The following is a 21,486-nucleotide window of genomic DNA, read 5'->3' as shown; positions in this document are numbered from 1 at the left end:
TGATTGGAAGGTCATTCGTTGAAATCCCAGACCTTTGCTTGGCTCTTGAGGAAGGCCCTGAATACTCAACTGCTCAGATAATTGTATAATAATAATTGCATATCCAAGTGCTATGAAGAATGTATATGAATGCAAAGTGAGGTGCAACATCTACATACCTGGGATGTGCATCTCCATAACTGAGGCCGATACGATTTGCATCTCGGTGAATAGCCAACGATATGATACGCTAAACAAACATATGCAATGCAATGCGAATCAACACAATGCGATTCAAATCAATGGAGAAAAACATGATGCTATGCAAATAAAAATGAATTGAATTGAAATATATAAATAAATAGTTTTTACCAATGCATATATGTTAAAAATGATGCATTCCAGATACAAATGCCAACTTGTATCCGATGCACACTTTTAAATCATCAAGATGCATCAAATCGTTAACATTTATGCTGATTCAATTATGCAAATCTGTGAAACTTACCATCCTTACTACATACACATCCTGGCTCTATAATTTACCTAGAATCTGTGCTCCGTTAGAGGGAATATCCACCCTAAAACACACAACTCATGCTTGGATTGAAATATATTTCTTATGTATTTACTCGATGCCATGTTTTCATTATTACTGTGAAAAGATAACATTTATAATGTTGTTCAACAGGAGAAATGAATTCTCAAACATACCGGAGACACTATTTAAAAAGCTGTAATCTATAAGTGTTTTTCTTACAAGATTTTAACAGCAGCAAGAAGGAGTCTTTATTTAGACATGTCTATACATGTACAGTAGCTCACAAAAATAAGTACACCCCTCACATTTCAGCAACCATTATAGTATTTCTTTAAAGGGACAATTCTATAGAAATTAAACAGATATATTTTAGAGTAGTCGATGTGCAGCTTGTATAGCAGTACAGATTTACTGTCCTTTGAAAACAACTCAACATACAGCCATAATTGTCAAAATAGCCAACAACAAAGTGAGTACATCCTAAGTGATAACAGCTGTACGTCGTGTAAACATACAAAGCCACATGTCCAATTCATCATGTTCATGTTTTTGTCTGCTTGACAGGACCATACAAATTTGTGTATCTTGCATTAAGAGCAGTTTAAATTTGGTCCTTTGAGTACACCAGAAAAAAGCAGCAGCACTGCTTTAGAGGTTGCGAAAGTGGAAGGTCCACTTGTCAGTGCTCAAATCATACTCTGCACACTGCAACAAGTTGGTTTGCATGGCTGTCATCCCAGAAGGAAGAAACAAGAAAGCCAGCAAACAGTTTGCTGAAGACAACTTGCCTCCTGAGAGCATGGATTACTGGAACCATGTCCTGTGGTCTGATAAGACAAAGATGAACTTGTTTGGCTTAGATGGCGTCCAGCATGTGTGGCGACGCCCTGGTGAGGAGAACCAAGAAAAATGTGTCTTGCCTACAGTCAAGCATGGTGGTGGTAGCATCGTGGTCTGGGGCTGCAGAAGTGCTCCTGGTCTTGGGGAGCTGCGGTTCATTAAAGAAAACGTGAATTCCAACATGCACTGTGACATTCTGAAGCAGAACATGATGCCCTCCCTTCAGAAACTGTGCTGAACGGCCAAGCTGACAACTGCCTTGCTGAGTAAGCTGATGGTGAAGGTGGTAGAGTGGCCAAGTATGTCTCCAGACCTGAACCCTATTTAGCACCTGTGGGGCATATGTTTAACATCCAGCCAATCCGTGATGTCATTATGGAGGAGAGGAAGAGGATCCCAGCAACAACCTGTGCAGCTCTGGTGAATTCCATGCCCAGGAGGATTAAGGCAGTGCATGATAACAGTGGTGCTCACATAAAATATTGACACTTTGGACACAGTTTTAACATGTTTACTTAGGGTGTACTCACTTTTGTTGCCAGTTATTTAGACAATAATGGCTGTATATTGAGTTATTTTCAGAAAACAGAGAATCTTTACTGCTATACCAACTGCACATTGACTACTCTGAAATATGTGAAAAAATATGTGAAAAATATTTTAAAAAATGTGAGGGGTGTACTTACTTTTGTGAGATAATGTATGTATATTTAGTCATGCATTTATGCATAAAGATTGCTGCAGTTTTTAACAGATCTCAGCTTGTTAGGAAGTTGGGCACGGTGTGCAGGTTCAGTCAAGATAAAGTAGCTGTAGAGCAGAAACGTTTTAGGGCCTTCCTGAAGAGCCCGAATTTGACAGGTGCAATCAGTAAGCCAGAATGTGAACTGTTGAGCAGTCCATTGGTTCACATTAAAAATATGGAAACATAATGCAAAGTGCCAGCATTTAAGGTAGAGGTGAGAGTGAGAAAACAATTCTCCTTGAATTAGTTTTCAGCTCAATTTTATGTAGTAGCTGAGCGAGCTGTGAAAGCTCAGTGGTTTAGGCTTTGAGTTACAGATCAGAAGATCATGTATTTAAATCCCAGCATTGCCAAGCTGCCATGGTTGAAAGCCCTGGTTGAGGACCCTTAACCTTCTGCACAGTTGAATCCTGCAACAATCAAATGAGCAAAATATTTGTAATTTGTACTGTATTATATTTTCTAATGTTTTACTTATCCTAATATACTGTCAAAAAAAAACAACAGGAATGATAAGTAAAAATATTCCAGTGCTTCACTGTGGATATGGTTTACAGTTATTTCATACAGATTTAAAGCACTTTGCAGGCGTCTTTACTGGCAGAAATATCTGTAAATTTTATAGTAAAATGTTTCGCATTGGTACATTCTGTTAGCTTCTGAAAAGTAAAAGGGCATCTTTTCTTGTTCACTTTTACAGCAATGTTTAACAAACATAAATAAAAAAAACAGTGTTATAGTAGTGAAGCATGATAGCTGAGTTATGAGATGATGGTGCTAAAGGTGGTATTTACATGAACGTTTAAGCTATGCAACCACATCTAATGGCAGTACTAAAGGTAGCTGAGAATTGCATGAATAAATGTTTCAGGTACAAAACACTATAAAGGAAACTCAGACTGCTATTATGCCATAAAAATGAAAGAGACAGAGAGAAATTAAATCTGTTTTTAGGTAGTTTACTTCTACATTCCACAAATTTCTCTGGTATGTTTGCACCATCAGATAAAAACTGATGCATTTTTTGGGCTTACTTCATTTCTCTAATAACTATTTTTTAAATTTACCTTTAACAGAAGAAAATGTCAGAGAGTGAGACCAAGAGCAGGACCCAAATGCAGGTAGTTTAAGAATAACAGTCTTTAATGAAAGAAACAGGAAGGGAAAAACACAGACCAAAAAACAAATCCAAATTTGGGAGCGGGCAGGCACGAACTTCCTTAAGTCAGGGCACAAGGAAGGTCGGTGCCAGAGGAGGACACAGCGGAACTTGAGGTGGACCACCCACGGGTAGAACACCTTGGAGGTCGAGAAAAGCCAGATGAAGCGTGGAGCAAGCCTCCTGGTGGCTGCCCCCAGGGGCATGTTTCTGGTTGTCACCCAGGCTTTCTGGCCGACATGATGAGGCAGAGCGATGCCCTCTGCAAAGGTCTAAGGCAGAGCGACGCAAAGCCTGAAGTGGGTGCCGCAAAACCGGAAGGTCCTGACAATAAATGCCGTCTATAAAAAAAATGCATAAATGTTTATACCACAGTTCTCAAATTTGAAGAACATCACAGGCATTTATTAAATGCCTTTTAATACAGTAGATATTAGTTTCTATAGTATTTCAAAATAATTGTATTAAAATATATATATTTCTTCCCGTGGGCTCACCACCTGCAGGAGGGACCGTAAGGGACCGGTGCTGAGAGGATTGGGCAGCAGTCGAAGGCGGGGGCCTTGACAACCCGATCCCTGGACACGGAGAAGTGTCTGGGGAATCTGCTTAGACTGCTGCCCCCGCGACCCGAATTACGGATAAGCGGGAGAAGATGAATGAATGAATGAATATATATATTTGGTGAAGAAAAAATCAGTTCGCTGTTCTGGGACATTTATAGAAGGAGTTTCCAATATCACCACATTGCACAGTATATAGTTTTTCCCTCCCCAGAAAGTCTTCAGAACTGATGAGTTTGTGCTTTGTGTAGTGTCTGTAATATGACAAGCTGTGGCAAGTCTTGTTAACTTCAAAAGAGAGAGGAATAAGTGGCTGGTGAGGGGACAACTGCTATAACACAAGCCTTTACTGGAACTAACTTGTCTTGAGGAGGTTCCACTATAAATGTTTGACTTGCACAATCTGCCATTTATAATTGTTAATAATTGGCAAATCTGTGGTATAGGAATAACATAGCACTCGGGAATGTGCTGTTATAAGAAGATAACCCACTTTGCATTAGACTATACCACACCATCCTAACACAGCGTTGTCGTTTTTTTTATGTCTTATTCTCTTAAATCTAATTCCCCCTTAAATTAGACATCCCTTATGGGTGAGATGTGAGTAAACTGGGTTATCGATATGTTATCAGAATAGGAATATTTTGGAAGTTCATTTCCATAGTAATCACCTATGATGTGGCCAGAGATTAGGTTCAGAAAATGCTGTGTTGTTCTAAAGTGTTCTTTTAAAGACCTTTTAATTAAATTTAGTGTGATTAGGAACTTTGCCCAATTATCTATTAATGAGGTAAATGATTTGCAGTAATGAGGTAGGCTTGGGTGAAATACTTAGTCAGTATAGGGTTAATTGACACAAAAACAATCGGACTAGCTATGGCACAGAGGTAGTGCTGAACGGACAGCTCCAGAGAGTGACAGCCTCATACAGAGCAAGGAGAAGGATTTCAACACTGTCCTAACTGGTCCGCTTTATACAAATTATTTTAAATGAAACTGGATCTGAACCTCTCTTTAGATTCCTCTTCAAGTTAAGATTACACATAATGCAGCTCAGCATACTATATACAGCCTAGCATGTGGACTTCTGCCTGCCACAACCATTTGCGGCGCTTTCCCAAAGTGTTGATACAAAGTTAGAAGCAGACAAGTGTTTACTATGTCTTTGTACACTTTGTATGCATTACATTTTCCATTTACTAAAGCTAACTAGAACAAACCTATTCCGAACCTGACCATGACATTGTGCACAATACAAGATCCATAAAGATATGTATTAAGAACACATCAGTTGTTGACCTCACTAATGATTTTGTGGCTGAATTAACACATCCTTACAGACATGCTTCAAATCAAAAATTTACATTTTTAGCATCTGACAGAACAATTTACAAGTTGAGTTGAGCATTAAAAGCCTTGCTCAGCTGGTCCTGGCAGCATGGTGGTGTTGGGTTTTGAACTTGTGACCTTCCTATACAGAGCTTAATGCCTTAAACACTGAGGTACCAGTTCCCACAAAAGCCTTCCCAGAAGATTTGAGGGGAACCAACTCTGTGTTAAGAGTTTTGGTTTTGGAAAGAAAGTGATGGTCATGTGTCCACATATGATGTAAGTAAGTCTGAGAATGATTTCTCAGGGATTTTAATAATTATGTTTTTGGTTTATTGTTTATTATGAATATTTTTGGAAATATTTGTATTTACAAGGTAAGGGATGCCTGTATGAAAACTGGCTTTCGGTAAGACGTTATTAGATACGATTTCTTATTTGATAATTTCTTTAATTTTTTTATTTACTTAATAAGTCTTACTTTTAAAAATGATCACTATATAATAATAGCAATAATAATAATAATAATAATGTCATTGTAGTTGGTGGTGGTGATGGTAATGATGATGATGATGATGATGATGATGATGATGATGATTTTTTTAGTGGACCCAGTTTTACTTCTTTTTTTTAGTAACATAATCCTTGAATTGCCTGAGAAACCTTGCTAATGTATGAACGCACTCATGAATATGTAAGTAGCCCGACACAAGTGAGAGATTAATGAACATTCTTTAATTGCAGTGAGCTCATAGATAATGAATTAAATGTTGCCTTGCCCGCAGCAAAAACAGACCGTGAAATGCCATTATTAAAATATGATCCTTATTGCTTGCATTCGATTGATGACACGGGAATGGGTATGTTCTCCAAATCCTGACCTTTCCGTTGCTGATAGAAAAGTCATGAAGTGGTAAAGCAGCCTAATTGACAAAGTGCAAAGACCTTTGCTTTGTCAGCCCTTGCTTTCTCTGTGGAGAAAAAGAAAAATATGTGTTCCTGCATAATAAAATTGTGATCAATTAACGATCATTTGGGGTTTAATTCCCGTTCAGCAAAATGAATTAGAGTTTTAAAACAGTGTATTTAGCCCTAGAGCTGCATAGATTAATTTCATTATGTTTACTTTTTATAAGTAGGAAATATTCACTGATAATTAACCACGCCTGTGTGTTCATTTATTTGCATTTGGTTTATTCTTGCAGTAGTTTGTTTATGAAGTTAATAAATCTTATCCGTGTGCACGTCGTAATTAGCGAAAATATAATTTCAGATTAAGGATGCTTAGGTCTAACAATAATGATGCATATTGTAATGTGCAATAGAGTAGGCCTTCAGAGTAAACTCTTTTGTCCAGTGCTAAGAATTTGTACATAAATAAACAGTGGATGGCACAGATAATACCTCCTTTACATTTAGGAATAATATAAAGTGCACATTATTTTTTAGAGAACAGTTTAATCAACTTTGACTCGTCTCTTTATATTTAAACTATACTGAGAGCTGCACCTTAAAAACTGTTTATTCAGCAAGAGAAACCCCACACGGGTGCAACAGTCCACCTCCGGTCCTGAAGAGGGCGATAGCGCTCATTGATCCCTGTAAAAAAAAAAAAAAAAAAAAAAAAAAACGAACGCTGGGCGGGATGAAAAGGTTTCAACATGGCGGCGGCCTTGGAGGAGGATGAAATTGACAATGATGATTACTATTCTCTGTTAAACGTGCGGAGGGAGGTATGGATACCATGTTATATAGTTTGTGAATAGAGAACGGAAGAGGTTGCCCTCCGTGTGAATGGTGATGCCTTGTGTCAGTGTTCCGCGGATCAGAATTCCGAGTGAATGGAGCTAACGCGTTAGCACAGTGACCCTTACTTATCATTGGAGCTAAACTGTAGACACTTTTTTTATTCCGGATCAATGAAACATTCTAATTCCGCAAACATCAATCATATGTGATACTGGAATTATTTGTGGTATTTTATTTTATTGTAAAGAAACGTATATAACCATCACGCTAGCAGAAGTATAAAGTTGTCACAAACATAAAGTTAATGGAAGCGCTATGCAGCGTGCTGGGAAACTAGCGCTCAGTTCTCCATTCTTCCCTGCAGATTTCTCCTTTAAATTAAATCAAGTGATATGATGTACATGTTGTCTAATGCTGCCTCTTTTATTAATGTCACTGAGGCTTTAGATGGAGTTCGTTATACACCCGGTGTTCTCCTGCCTTTAATGACCATAGAATTGATCAAAGTTTTCGAGCTGAACTCATAACTGCTTTGTTGTTGTATGCACCTTTTTTTTTTTTTTTTACTCAATACTACATATTGCGTATTATTATTATTATAATTATTGCATAATACTACATAATGCAATATTAGTTAGAGAACGAGAAAGAAGCTTTTTACGTACAGCACAGTGACTTTCTTTATTTGCATAGTGTAGCTGGTTAGGAAGCTGGGGCCGGAGTGCAGAGTCAACCAGGATACAACACCATTGGAGAAGAAAGTGTTAAGGGCCTTGCTCAAGGGCCCAACAGTGGCACTTTGGAGATGCTGGGGCTTAACCCTTGACTGAAGTCGACTGAAGCTATAATCATTGAGCTAAGACGTCTCTCTATTGTAGACAGCAATTATCAGGATTTATTAGCACTATACTTTATATATATATATATATATATATAGAGAGAGAGAGAGAGAGAGAGAGAGAGAGAGAGAGAGAGAGAGAGATCATATCTGATTTCTACACTGAGCAGCTGAGGGTTAAGGGCTTTGCTCAAAAGTATAGCAGTGGCAGGATACAAGTTAAAATCCCAAGCTGCCACTGTTGGACTCTTGAGTAAGTCGCTCTGGATAAGGACATCTACCAAATCAGAATCAGGTTTATTGGCCAAGTGTGTTGACACGCAAGGAATTTGGTTCCAGCTGTTAGTGACTACAGAGTACAGACATAAATAAAACCATACATTTAGCTTGGACTAAACAAGACAACGAGAGACAATATAGACAGTATGAGTATTAAATAGGGACACAGAATATATGACAGATCAGTAATGTACATAAAGTGTGAGTGCATGGTAGTGCAAATAACAGTATTGTCCATCAGGTATGATGAGTTCACTTTAGAACTTTGTACTATATATATATATATATAATCAGCCATAGTGTGTGTAACTTATATGGATAATGTGATGACTGACAGTCCCGATAATGCAGTACTTGGTGATAGATGGATGGATTGACTGATTACATAAAAAAAAAGTAACCAGACAAAAAAGTGTGTGTGTGTGTGTGTGTATATATATATATATATATATATGTATGTATGTATGTATGTATGTATGTATGTATGTATGAGAGAGAGAGAGAGAGAGAGAGAGAGAGAGAGAGAGAGAGAGTAAAAGAAGAAACAGGTACAGTGTAGTGCAGTCGTGTGTTTCTTGTGAAAACATCACTGATGCAACAGCAGATTTGAGGTGAATGAAAGTGCAGTACATTAAAACCATCATCAAAGTGTCCATTCTAAATAGTGTAACCACAACAGAAGGGCATGAAAGTGGCAGTGCATATGGTTGTGAATAGTACGGATAACATCATTAACCACTAATTAACTCAAATACATTTTCCAACAGAATAAAATCTACTGAAGATACCAAAGCAGACCTGTAATGATGGCGGTTCATTGGTATTCATCAGCAATAAGGGCTTTATCCTGGTCAGGGTTGGTGTTCCTTGTAGATAAATAATGTTCACATTTATTTACACATTCAGCCGCAGCTAGTAGCCAATCCACTTACAAGTATGTTCTTTTATTTATTTGGTGGCAGTGGGAGTAAGCATATGTAGATAAAGCATATGGAAAAGGCTTGTTTCCTGATCAACATGAATAAGTATTTTTATTTCTATTGGAAACATCAGACTCAATCAAGTACAAATGTTAGAGTTTAAGAATATTCTCAAGCTGAAACAGAATTTAGTATAATTCAAAAGTGCACAATAACAAGAGTTGCTAATTGAGTGTATGTTGACGAGGTATTTCACCGTGTTGAGCACCAGGGGAGATACCTGCAGTAACTGGGTGCGGTACAGAAAAAAAAAGATCTTGTTGCATGTCATATTTCTATTGTCCCCATTATGGACCATTGATCAAATCGAGCCATATCCAATTCCAGATTCTTAAAAGGAACTATTGCATTATGATGTTCTTGCATATAGTAATGTGCAATAATTCGGGCAGATTCAGGATTGTTTGCAGTTCGAACACAGATCACGCAGTCTGAAGAGCATATGAAAGCAGCTGATTGATTATTATTGCTAAACTACAATTCCACAGTGCAATAACCTTAATATGACCTTCTAGAAAGTTTCATTTGCCTACATGTTCGAGAGACGCACATCGCGAATGCACCATATATATTTACTTTTCCCATACAGTGTGCAATATTATCATCTCAGATGTGCATCAGATCATAGAATGCCGCTTGCTGGATTTATTTCGATTGGCTCTCATCCCAGTGTACACACACACACGACCATGTCACTATCATACAAGTTTCAATGCTGGATTAAGGATGATCTATTTTTTAAAAGGTGGCCACTTTATATTGATACCCAACAGTAACTTGGTTCACCTATTGATTGCACAGTGACAGTGTTCAGTTCAATGTAAATGCTTTTTGTTTCTGAATGTGTATATACATTTATTGAAAAATCTCCTTGTACATTGTGGAAGATGTATTTAGACCTGTCTTGTCCTTTCAGGCCACGCAAGAGGAGCTTAAGGCATCGTATCGGCGTCTGTGTATGCTCTACCACCCTGATAAACACAGAGATCCTGAGCTGAAAAGACAGGCAGAGCAGCTTTTTAACCTGGTGCACCAAGCATACGAAGGTGAGACCTGGTGCCAAGTAATGTGTGTGTTTTTTTTCTTGCCACTTGAATTTAAAACACAAAGTGACGTATTTGAGCAGTTAATTCTTTTGTAGAGTGGGACCATTTTTACTATCTGCCCTGTTGTTTTTATTACTTTTTTTAATATTATTTATTACCACAGTGGAACAGTGCTGTTGCAATCTGAAAATATTTTTCTTCTCTGCACAGTTCTAAGTGATCCGCAATCCAGAGCCATCTATGATATTTATGGGAAGAGAGGGCTGAGCGTGGAGGGATGGGAGGTAAGCCATGGTTCAAATGGGAATCTGCTGTAACAGTGTTATATTAGTTTTAATAACGACAGAATGAGCCAATCATTCTGCAATCGCTCGGCATAGGTGTGGTTTTTTTTCTTTTTCTTTCCTCCCCCAAACCAACCTAAACAAAATTTCCCTGCCTCTTTTTTCTTCCATACTTGTGTGTGTGTGTTGATTAATGACAATCCCCCAGTATAGAAATGAAAATGTTCACTGAGCTGATTTACATTTACTGATGCCCACAAAACTCCATAAACAGGAAAAGCTCACAATATGCTGAAACCAGCAAAATGACGAAATAGTGAAAAAGTGCACTAAATGTTCCAGAAATGTTCCTGAGACACAAAGGAAGTCTACCTACTTTTATCTGGCACACTTTCTTTTTTCCTAATTTTACGGCCGGTACAGTTTTATTTTTATTTTATTGATTTGATTTTGGATTTCAGGTCATTTACTATTTTAAGAAAAAAAACCACAGAGGTTCATTCGATCTTTCACCAGATAGTGTTTTTATGGCCTTACAGGTTTTTTGGGAATTATCAAGTGAAGGTGACATTTCTCGTGTAATTTCCAAAAAAAATTAATTCAAGCCTCAGACCTTCTTGCTGTTAACTGATATACTCATGTTTTAATATGTGTATTTTCTCTCTTTTTTAATATATATATATATATATATATATATATATATATATATATATATATTTATTTTTTTTATTATTATTTTTTTTTAAGGTAGTGGAGAGGAAAAGAACCCCGGCTGAGATCCGGGAAGAGTTTGAGCGCCTTCAGATAGAGAGAGAGGAGAGAAGACTTCAGCAAAGGACCAACCCTAAGGTTTCATTTCTGTCCTGTAGGATTATATTCCCTTCACCGTCTCTTATTTTACTGATTTGCGAATCCTCTCTCCGGCAGGGAACGATTAGCGTGGGCGTGGATGCCACGGATCTTTTCGATCGCTATGAGGAAGATTACGAGGAGCTCTCCACTGGTGGCTTTCCCAGCATTGAGATTAACAAGATGCATATATCTCAGTCAATAGAGGTATGTGATTTTACAAAAGAGAAAAGGTACCAGTATGTTTGAGTCAATGTGTTTTTTTTTTTTTTTTTTTTTTTTTTTTGTGAAATGCTTCGGAAACAGAAAAGCGATCGATTGTGCTGACACGTGTTTATCAAAGATGATGTAGAAATGAGACACTGATTCAAGGTGATTTTTTTTTTAATGATAGTATATTAGTTATAATAAATAATAGTAGATATTTACCTCTCAATATATAAAAAAAAAATAAGACATTCTTCCAACTTTCTGTTTTCATAACTTCAGGTTAGGTTTAACAGGTGTTCCAGTTGAAGGTGGTGACAGTTGAGATTATGAGAAATTGCTTTAGTTCACTTTAGACATGGTTGATGAATCAGAGTCAGCACCTTTATGTAACGGTGTGCTGTCAGCATTAAGGGAGATTTGCTTTTTAGAGATTTTATCTCGCACATCTGTTTTTGTCAAGGCACCGCTGACAACGTCAGACACGGCCATTCTTTCCGGCTCGCTTTCCACGCACAATGGCAATGGCGGTGGAAGCATCAACCTGGCCCTACGTCGGGTGACGTCAGCGAAAGGCTGGGGAGAGGTACGCACTTTGCTTACTTGGCATTTCTATACAGGCTTACTAAAAAATTTCTATTAAAGAGACACCTTTCACCTTTTTTTTGCCTGTAGGTTGAATTGGGAGCAGGAGACACACACGGTCCTCTCTTCGGGCTGAAGATTTTTCGCAACCTGACGCCCCGCTGGTAAGTAATGCATGTCAGCCCCGCACTGAAGTTCTCATAAAGAAAAGAGAAAAACAAAATAACTTCCTTGCACACTCTGTGCTCCAGTGATTTAGATGTTCACCAACTTCTTACGAAGTTCTTTTGTCTCGGTTTAAATGAACCAACAGCGCCACCAGTCTAGACTGATCAAGTACAGCATGTTAGTGTATGTTTCAGTGCTTATACTATGGAATTTCATTGTTAAAATACTGATTTATTTCTGATACGATTAGTCCCTTCCTGTTAGATGAACCAGTTGATATTTGAAATTGCAGTTGTATGAGAGTAAATGGACTTTTATGGACATGTTTGTTGATATCAGTTTGTAAGGCATAGCCAGGAGTTCTGGGTTTTTTTTAGTTTTCAGTAATTGTTTTAATAAAAAATGGGTTCTTTAAGTCCAGAAACTAAAAACAATCATGTTCCTTTTATTATAATGGTATAAGGTATAATGCAATATTAGAGGTCGACCGATTCATCAGTTAATCAGCACCGATAATTGATGGAACTATAGGCAGAAATCCATACCGATAGTTTTTCCGGGTGCATTATACAGTATGAGAGCCTCCCCTAGATGCGAATCAATGATGCCACGTGCTGTTTTTTTGTAAATTGTAAATACATTTTTGGGTCTAACTTTTTATTTATTTATTTGGGGTGTTCCTTTTTGTTTGCATGCCTTTTTAATTTTTCTCAGTATTTGTTAATATATATTTTTCATATATTAATATTTATTTCATTTAGAACATTTTCATGATTCAGTACTGTTTTATTTATTTTTTTTTGGTGTTTTTTTTTCTTTTTTCTTTTGCAATAAGGTTCAGTACAATTTACATCTTTATTTTTAATTTATTTTTATTTTTTTAACCCGGTATCCATTTTATAAGCTATCCGTTGACCTCTAATTTATATATATTTTTTATGGGTTTTTTTTGTTTTGTTTTGTTTTTATACTAATGGGTTCCCTGACTGAAATGTTTGAGAACCCCGGTTTGTGAGGCGATCTGAGGCACATAAACAGTCATGTGTAATCACTGTCACATGGATTATTGTATGCCTTATTAATCCAGTCTCTCCGTACATGTGTCTTTTAGCTTCATGACCGCTCAGTGTGCAATGCAGTTTTCGTCACGTGGTGTGCGTCCAGGCATAACCACCATGCTTGCACGCCACCTTGACAAGAACACAATGGGCTACCTACAGTGGCGCTGGGGTGTTCAGTCTTCCATGAACACCAGCATTGTGAGAGACACAAAGAGCAGCCACTTCACATTTGCTGTGCAGGTCAGTAAAATGTGACTACTAAGATGGGACTCGAACACAAAGTGCTGTTTAAAACCTGTGCTTTTCTACAAATCAGTGCAGGACAGCATGGCTTTGCTCATTTTTTCGGTATAAGGTTAAACTATGGGCAATACCATTATGGACAGTCTGAATTTGGTTACCCTTCCTACCCAAGTAGCAGGAGAGTCGAATTAAAAATAGTGCGAGTCTGATTAAGTCCCTGGGATAGAATTGCTTTTTTAACAGCTCAGTAAAGCTAATGTAGTGGCTGAAATAATGCTTTTTTTATATCACAGGTGTACAGGATTGATTTTTTTTTTTTATTTACCCACAGTAGTGTTTTCTTGTCTGATCCAAGTTGAATTTACCATCATCAAATTAGATCAAATCCTAAACTTCTTCCATTTCCTCATGTTTAATAGCTACATTATGATGCAACACAATGTCTTACCCGGGGCTGTAGTGTAGAATGCTATTTCGGATTAATCAACAAACCACGCAGCTGTTTTGTCTAACGCCTTAGCGTCTAACCTCTCTTCCTGCTTTCAGAGTTTTAATGTTCCAGGATATTGAGTGTGCACACGCAACACATAATCCCATTTTAGTTTCAGGTTGTAATACTGCAAATGCTGAAACGTGAAAGGAGGGCTGTAAACTTGCATTTCATCCTGTTGTATATTTCACGTTACAGTTGGGAATCCCACATACTTTCGTTATGATGAGCTACCAGTACAAATTCCAAAATGACGACCAGACCAAGATCAAGGGTTCTGTAAAGTATGTGCTTGAGTCCTATCGTGTTTTGAATGGTTGCACTCGAATTCCTAATCCTACAGTATTGTATAACTGTGTACAGTTTTAAACCTTATTTTCCTCGTAAATATTTTATGTCCAGATCAGGCTTTTTCGGAACAGTGGTGGAGTACGGTGCTGAGACGAAGATAAGTCGACACAGTGTTCTCGGTGCTACCGTCAGTGTCGGAGTGCCGCAAGGTGTTTCCCTCAAGATAAAGTATGAAGCTGAATTTTTTTTTTTTTTTTTTTTTTTTTTTAAAGCACATTCAAGTCATTTTTGTCAACATGCATCTAAACAAACTTTAATGTTTTAGGTTAAACAGAGCCAGCCAGACCTATTTCTTTCCGATCCATTTGACAGACCAGCTCCTTCCCAGTGCAGTGTTCTATGCCACTGTTGGACCTCTTGTATTTTACTTGGCCATCCAGCGGCTTGTTATCAAGCCTTACATGTGTGCTCAGAAGGAACAGTAAGCTAGTTATTTCACGTCCCCCTAAAAATCTTCAGAACTATGAATATACTGCTGCGAGGGCATTTTCAGATTTCATTATGTATCGATAATAGGTTACATGCATTCTCTATATTGATATTACACTCAAAGTATAGAGGCAGAATGGAAGCCGTTTATGTCCTTTTGTTATTGGATATTTGTAATTCATTTACTTATAATCGTTTCTTTCACTTTAGGGAACTGGAAAAGCAGCGGGAGAGCGCCGCGTCTGACATTGCCAAAAAGAAGCAGGAGGCAGAGTCTGCTGTAAGTCCACATGGCACTATTATACTGCTGATGGTTCTCACTGTGGACTGTTTAATCCCAGTCCTTCTGACTAGCTTAAAAGGAAACACTACATTAGAGTTAACAGTCCACGATTTATCCATTAGTAACAACTGTCATAAATTATGGCATTTGTCCTTAACCGGTATTGGCGATTATTTTTGTAGATAAATTAGGCAAGTTCAGAAAGTCAATCAGAACGTTGAGTTGAAAACAGTTGTACATTTAAGTACAGTGGTACCTTGACCCACGAGTGCATTAATGTACGAGTTTTCCGAGGTACGAGCGGTCACTCGGGCGATTTTTTGCTTTGTTACGCGAGCAAAAAATTGAGGTACGAGCTCGAGACGCCGCTGCTAGATGGCGATAGTGATAGTAAAAAAACTAGTCGTCCCTCCTCCGCCGCTTATTGCCTCCATCACCCCACCCCCCCGCCAGCGTTTTCGTTAGCTCTAGTCGTCTCATCTCTAAGGTAAATACACTGAATAAAACCTTATTATATCTTTACATACTCTTTCTATTATGTTTTTATACAAGATTTGTTATTTAGAAATTTATTTTCCTAATTTAATAACATGAAACATAAAAACGGGGTGCCATTTTAAGTATTTTCAATGGGGAAAATCGATCTGATGTGCTAGCAAATTGAGATGCGAGCTCGACCACGGAACGAATTAACACCGATCCGGCATAACTGACAGGTGAAGTGAATAACACCGATTATCTCTTCATCATGGCACCTGTTAGTGGGCGGTATGTGTCAGGCAGCAAGGGAATATCTTGCCCTCAAAGTTGATGTGTTTGAAGCAGGAAAAATGGGCAAGCTTAAGGATTTGAGTTTGACGAGGAACAAATTGTGACTGCTAGACCACTGGGTCAGAGCATCTCCAAAACTGCAGATTTTGTGGGCTGTTCCCAGTATGCAGTGGTCAGTATCTATCAAAAGTGGTCCAAGAAAGAATCTAGAAAGGCTGGCTCGTGCGGGCCGATCCAACAGATGAGCTCCTGTAGCTCAAATTGCTAAGTCAATGCTCTAAGAGTCAGGACTGTTTTGGCAGCAGGGGGACCAACACCATTTTAGGCAGGTGGCCTTTTTTTGTTGTTGTTTCCCCCCCCCCCCCCCCCCAGTACCTCTTTCTACTATTATTACCTTATACCTGATACAATTTGATGGCAACTATTTGAAAGAAACAATGGAACATTTTATTTATTTTTTAATACTACACACATTCCTGTGTCTCAGGTTTTGCTGATGCAGGAGTCTGTACGCAGGATCATTGAAGCCGAGGAGTCGAGAATGGGTAAGTGAATATGGCTCCATGTTGTTTGTGTCAAAACACAATTCGAATAATACACAATTTACATCACAGGTGTTTTGCTTGCTGTATTGTTATTGTGCATTATATAATAAAAGTGCGTTCATATCCGTTTACATTTTTAGTCCACTATGCAGTAACATTCCACTCAGAGATTCCATCTCCAGTCCTGAAGGCCCACTATCCTGCAGTTTTATGGATTTTTCCAGCACATATGTTCCAATACCTGAACGGTTTTATGGTTATCACATGATCACAATCGGGTTCGTTTGATCAGGGCAGCTTTAGATAGCATTCTCTCAAATCTGTATATAGCTTCCTGTGATATTACTGAGGTGCCTTCTGTGTTATCAGCATTGGACCGGCTTAAATAATATCACCAATCAATACAAAGCATGATGAAATTGCTCATTACAAAATCTGTTTAGATAACATATTTATTAATAGCTGTAACATCCTAAGCTCTAATGTATAAGCAGAGGCATTACTAAAAGCTCAGGAACAGTCATACTAATATGGTCAAGCACCAAATTGTTTTATTAGGGTACATGGATGCAGAAGTTGTTTTTCCTCCATTGTTGAAATCTGGCTTTATTTTACTTTCCCCTCCTTAATGTAAACCAATAAATGATTTAAACCACAGAATAAATAATTTAGTGACGATACCAGTTGTTTACTGTAACAGATTCCATTTTAAGAATCTTCTCTTACTAGGTCTCCTCATACTCAACGCCTGGTATGGAAAGTTTGTGACCGACAACAGTAGGAAGCACGAAAGGGCAAGAGTCATTGACGTGACTGTACCTCTGCAGTGCCTGGTGAAAGACTCCAAACTCATTCTCACAGAGGCCTCAAAGGTAATGCACTTGAACTAGTGATCGAACTCAATATGAGCAGAACATCTATAATCGATTTAATTGTCAAGGAATAAAAAAATGCATGTAGTTATGGGGAAATAAACAACAGGGTAGTGGCCTTTACTATAATTTCTAGTAACATCATATCTGGAGATGTTCCATACATCTTACACCACAGCAGTTTGCCAGCATTAACATTTTATTTGAATAAAAGTGATGCCACACTTATCTGTTTATAAACAGGACATCTGCAAAATGAGTTCTTGCTATCACTTATAGCAGCACCAGACTTCCTTTTTTCGCTGTTGTGAAGTTAATAAGACAAAATAATGCAGCTTGTCATGCTATCAAGACACCACAGAGACATTCCAGTGTCAGAAAACTAGTTGCTGCTTCAAAGCATTGACGCTCGAGACTCCATCGAAATATTCTGCCACAATATCACCAATTACTGTTTTTTTGTTTGTTTTTTTTAGGTCCACTGTTGTGGATTATCCACTATACATATAGGTGTGTAAGTTGCCTGTATAAAAAAAATGATATCCTATTAGAGTAAAGTCATTCATTCAAACCTGTTTTGAAGCCAGCACTACCGCCAGAGCTGCTTTAAAGGAAAATGTATCATTCTCCAACCAACCAATCACAATCAATTACAGAGGTCCCCCGGAACTGGCAGGGGTTAACTTCTAAGACTGAAAATCGAATTCCGAAGTTGGCGAATTTTGGACGCTGCCCCTATGGTACCTGAGTGAATTCATCATTGTGAAAACATAGTTTAAAATGTTATTCCTAATGTTCCTGAACATTCGGCCCCCGCTGCGGATTCGCGCGAATTTTAAGATAATCCGCAACCTGCTGTTAGTCAGGTTCCAAATGAGAATGCAAATTTCCCGAGCCGCGAGTTCCGAGATTATAAAATTGTCATTTATACATTACATACAAGTTTAGTGCCTATAAGCTTTTCCCTAATAAGCAAGACAGAGGCAAGGAAAAACTCCTTGAGACGGTATGAGGAAGAGACCTTGAGGATGCAGACTCCTAAAGGGGTCCTCATGTGGGTAATGTCCATTTATTACAGTTTCATTAAGTGTCTGTTTTTGGTGTTGTGTTCAGGCTGGCTTACCGGGCTTTTACGACCCTTGCGTGGGTGAGGAAAAGAGCCTGAAGGTGCTGTACCAGTTCCGAGGCGTCATGCACCAGGTTCTGTCTGGTGACACAGAAGCACTCAGGATACCAAAACAATGTAATGCAATCATTCTTACTCTGGGATATTGCTATATAATTTTATTATCTGACACTTTTATTTATTCTTTTTTCTTTTTTTATATACATCCACTGCTTTGGTCTGATGTATTTGTCTTTTCCTTCTTTTTTCTAGCTCACAGAATAGATAATGACACCTAGGAACCATTATAAACAGGCCTGAAAGGGACAACTTGGACTGATGTATACTGGAAATGGATGTTATAGTGACTTGGATATTCCCTGTGGCCTAAAAGCCATTCACATGCACTATAGCCTTCATTTTGTGGAGTTTTAATCTTTAAGTAAAAGGGCATGATTGAAGGAGTCCAGTGGAAAATGCATGAAATTGTTAAACCCCTATTTGGAAAAACCTGTATTTGAAATTAGTACAAGCAAGAATATGCAAAGTATTTGTTACCTTTCTTGTTATTTTTATGTTTAAGACATGATTCCTCTCCCGTGTAGGAAAATGGTGGCTACTATATTAACATATGCACTGGACGATCATCGGGATCTAAACAGTGCCTGTTTTCATGTCTCCCCTGAGAGTTTAACACTGCTATAAAGACATCCGTGCATGCTGCTGTAACAATCCACAGAATCTGACTAATACAGTGAAAAGGAGAGTCCCAAGTGTCAGCTTTGAGCCTTATTTTAAAGAGAAACACTGAATAGCCTTGGTTAAGAAATTATATTTATGGGGCTTCAGCTGGTATCTCGTAATACGAGATTTTGTCCGAAACTCGACTATCTCCAAGCTGAGAACTCCTGCTATATGAAGCTGTTACATGAACATGAAGTATAAGGACATTGTATTCTATTTGGTCCAACAAATCGACATAACACTGGCAAGGACCTTCTTTGGCAGGAAAATTATACCGAATTGCACAGTTCAATAGCAAATAGGGTTCGGCAGCCCCCCTGTTCTTAAACAACATGATTGGTAATAAATAACGATGTGAATTAAAACTATTGTCGTCTTCCCATACCTTTTCCAATTCTCCCAAGATTTAGTGCTGTGTGGAGAAAAATAAATTCTTTCCATTTGTCTGCTAACATAGGCGTTTGAAAACAGACCCATGACTTCTGTAGTTGTGGGGAATTTTGGAGGAAAGGACTGGTTGTGCAGTATCTCTGTTTTTCCTATTATCTGTAATATACACACTCTGGACTTGTGCCATTGGGTTGGGAAAGATGAATTAAACTGAAATCAAAATGGTTTAAATGGTGTTCCTTTTTTTTTTTTTTTTTTTTTTTTTTTTTTGCTGCAACCACTCAAACACTAATAGTCAGCTATAGTCTCAATTATAACCCCGAATCTTGAATTCTTCAGGATTGTTTACAATGTGAATGGTGCGAGTCTAATTGTGTTTTCATACAAAACAAATGGTGACGTGAGAAACTGAAACTGTGAGGAGCAATATCCCGCCTCAGAGGTTTATCAGAAAGGAAAGCCCTGCATATGAACGATTCTTTTTACTGTTTATTGAAGATGTGATTTTATTGCACTAGTTGAAACCATAAATAAACAATAAACGGGTGCAGTGTGTTTTATGGTAAAAGAGCTTCCCAATGCTGTGATTGAGAGCTGTCACAGCTGCAGTTCATAGGTTTGAGGTCAGGGCAGGACACCAGAGCTTTGTGCACAGGGGCATTGTCATGCTGGAGCCGGATTGGGCACCCCCTAATTCCAGGGAAATTGTAATGCGAAAGCATAGAACGACAAGCTAGATATCGTGCAAAAATGTTGGAGAAATGTTCACCTGTGACTAGGATAGACTTGAGGATCTGAGTTATACATTTTCTGTTTTCATCTGCATTATCAAGGCTTCTGTATTCCTGAGCATCCTGAGGACAGTCATTACAGGCTTTATGTTACTGCACCATGCTGCTGAAATCTGGAATGCCATCTTGGCACCATACATTAATGGCGGGTTGAAGTGCATATATACAATTTTACATGTTTTATTTCTTCCTGTGACTGTCCTGATGTTTTTTTTTTAAACAAAAGAATAATAGCAATATTGGTATCATTCATTGGAGGATATGACCCTAATAAAGAATTCATATAACTGACTCACATCCTGTTTAGAGCAGAATTGTATTTTTTTTTTTAAATGTCCCTTTAACACGTACCAGTGGCAGGCTGTGTATTTTACACCTAGGCCTTCAGTGGGGTCAATCAACCTCTTAATGCCATTATGACACCATGGCTATAGAGACCATCAATATCATACACAATCGCAGTAAAAACAGAGCACTGCATCACAGATAGGTAATGCAGTGAGAATAAATGCCATTACTAAAGCAAGAAACCCAATGACCAACAACAATGACATTTCAACAAGTCTCTTTTCACTGCAGCCACAGCTGCACCACCCACATACATCATTTCTAGCAGAAGCATCAATACTACCTCATTTAAAATGGATAAATCTGAGTTCCCTCAGGAACATATTTAGTGGCGGACCGCAAGTGTTTAGTCTCCGCCTTGCACTTTGAGCACAAATTTTAATAAAATAATGTAAACCTTTAAAACATAATGAAAGGGGTATAGAAAAGGAACTAGTGTGCGCATTGTCACTGTGACTACAAAATTAGTTTTTGTTTTGCACATGCATGAAAACGTAGAACTTGCTATCGCAATGGCGTCTTTCTCTTTGTGAGAATTTCTATTAAAAGGGGAAAATCCTGACAATTCTGCATATCGAGGGATAGAATAAAGGAAGGGTGGGAGGAGTACAAACATTTCTTAAAGTATCCTGAAATAAGCAGAACAGTTAAGTAGATCATATCTTTGGAAAATTAAATATTAAATGTAAAACCCACCCACACACCTGTATTACCCACAAATTATGCAAACTATTTAATATAATAAATTCAATTTGTGCCCTTTTATTTTTTCAATTTACTCAAATGAATCAATAGAATACAACAGTGGATTAATTTGAATGATTCTATTTTATTTTTCAAAAAAATTATAAATGATTTTATATATTATTTAACCAAGCAGGCATTTTATTTAAAATTGTTTTAAAAAATTATAAACTGT

The 21,486-nt window shown here is 37.9% G+C and overlaps 1 protein-coding gene across 1 annotated transcript; it reads left to right on the top strand.

The window, feature by feature from the left end:
• Nucleotides 1-6,752: 6,752 nt before the first annotated feature.
• dnajc11a (DnaJ (Hsp40) homolog, subfamily C, member 11a) lies at nt 6,753-19,659 on the top strand. Its single transcript, XM_083521667.1, has 16 exons — nt 6,753-6,892; nt 9,922-10,051; nt 10,262-10,335; nt 11,083-11,184; nt 11,263-11,391; nt 11,855-11,977; nt 12,067-12,140; nt 13,256-13,445; nt 14,137-14,222; nt 14,341-14,457; nt 14,555-14,710; nt 14,929-14,998; nt 16,260-16,317; nt 17,047-17,189; nt 18,303-18,432; nt 18,568-19,659. Exons 1-16 carry the CDS (start codon nt 6,821-6,823, stop codon nt 18,591-18,593), a joined length of 1,680 nt encoding a protein of 559 aa, XP_083377793.1. The 5' UTR covers nt 6,753-6,820; the 3' UTR covers nt 18,594-19,659.
• Nucleotides 19,660-21,486: the final 1,827 nt, after the last annotated feature.

The sequence above is a fragment of the Silurus aristotelis genome (genome assembly GCF_946808225.1).
Source record: "Silurus aristotelis genome assembly, chromosome: 19".
Classification (NCBI taxonomy): domain Eukaryota; kingdom Metazoa; phylum Chordata; class Actinopteri; order Siluriformes; family Siluridae; genus Silurus; species Silurus aristotelis.
Note: the sequence above shows the minus strand (reverse complement) of the source record. Positions and strands in the feature narration are given on the sequence as shown.

What these genes read in the sequence shown, in the direction of transcription:
- dnajc11a (XM_083521667.1), top strand. Translation starts at nt 6,821, where the DNA reads ATGGCGGCGGCCTTGGAGGAGGATGAAATTGACAATGATGATTACTAT. An exon ending in GGTGCACCAAGCATACGAAG is followed by an intron (nt 10,052 to 10,261) that starts GTGAGACCTGGT and finishes TTCTCTGCACAG; the next exon opens with TTCTAAGTGATCCGCAATCC. An exon ending in ATGTGTGCTCAGAAGGAACA is followed by an intron (nt 14,711 to 14,928) that starts GTAAGCTAGTTA and finishes CTTTCACTTTAG; the next exon opens with GGAACTGGAAAAGCAGCGGG.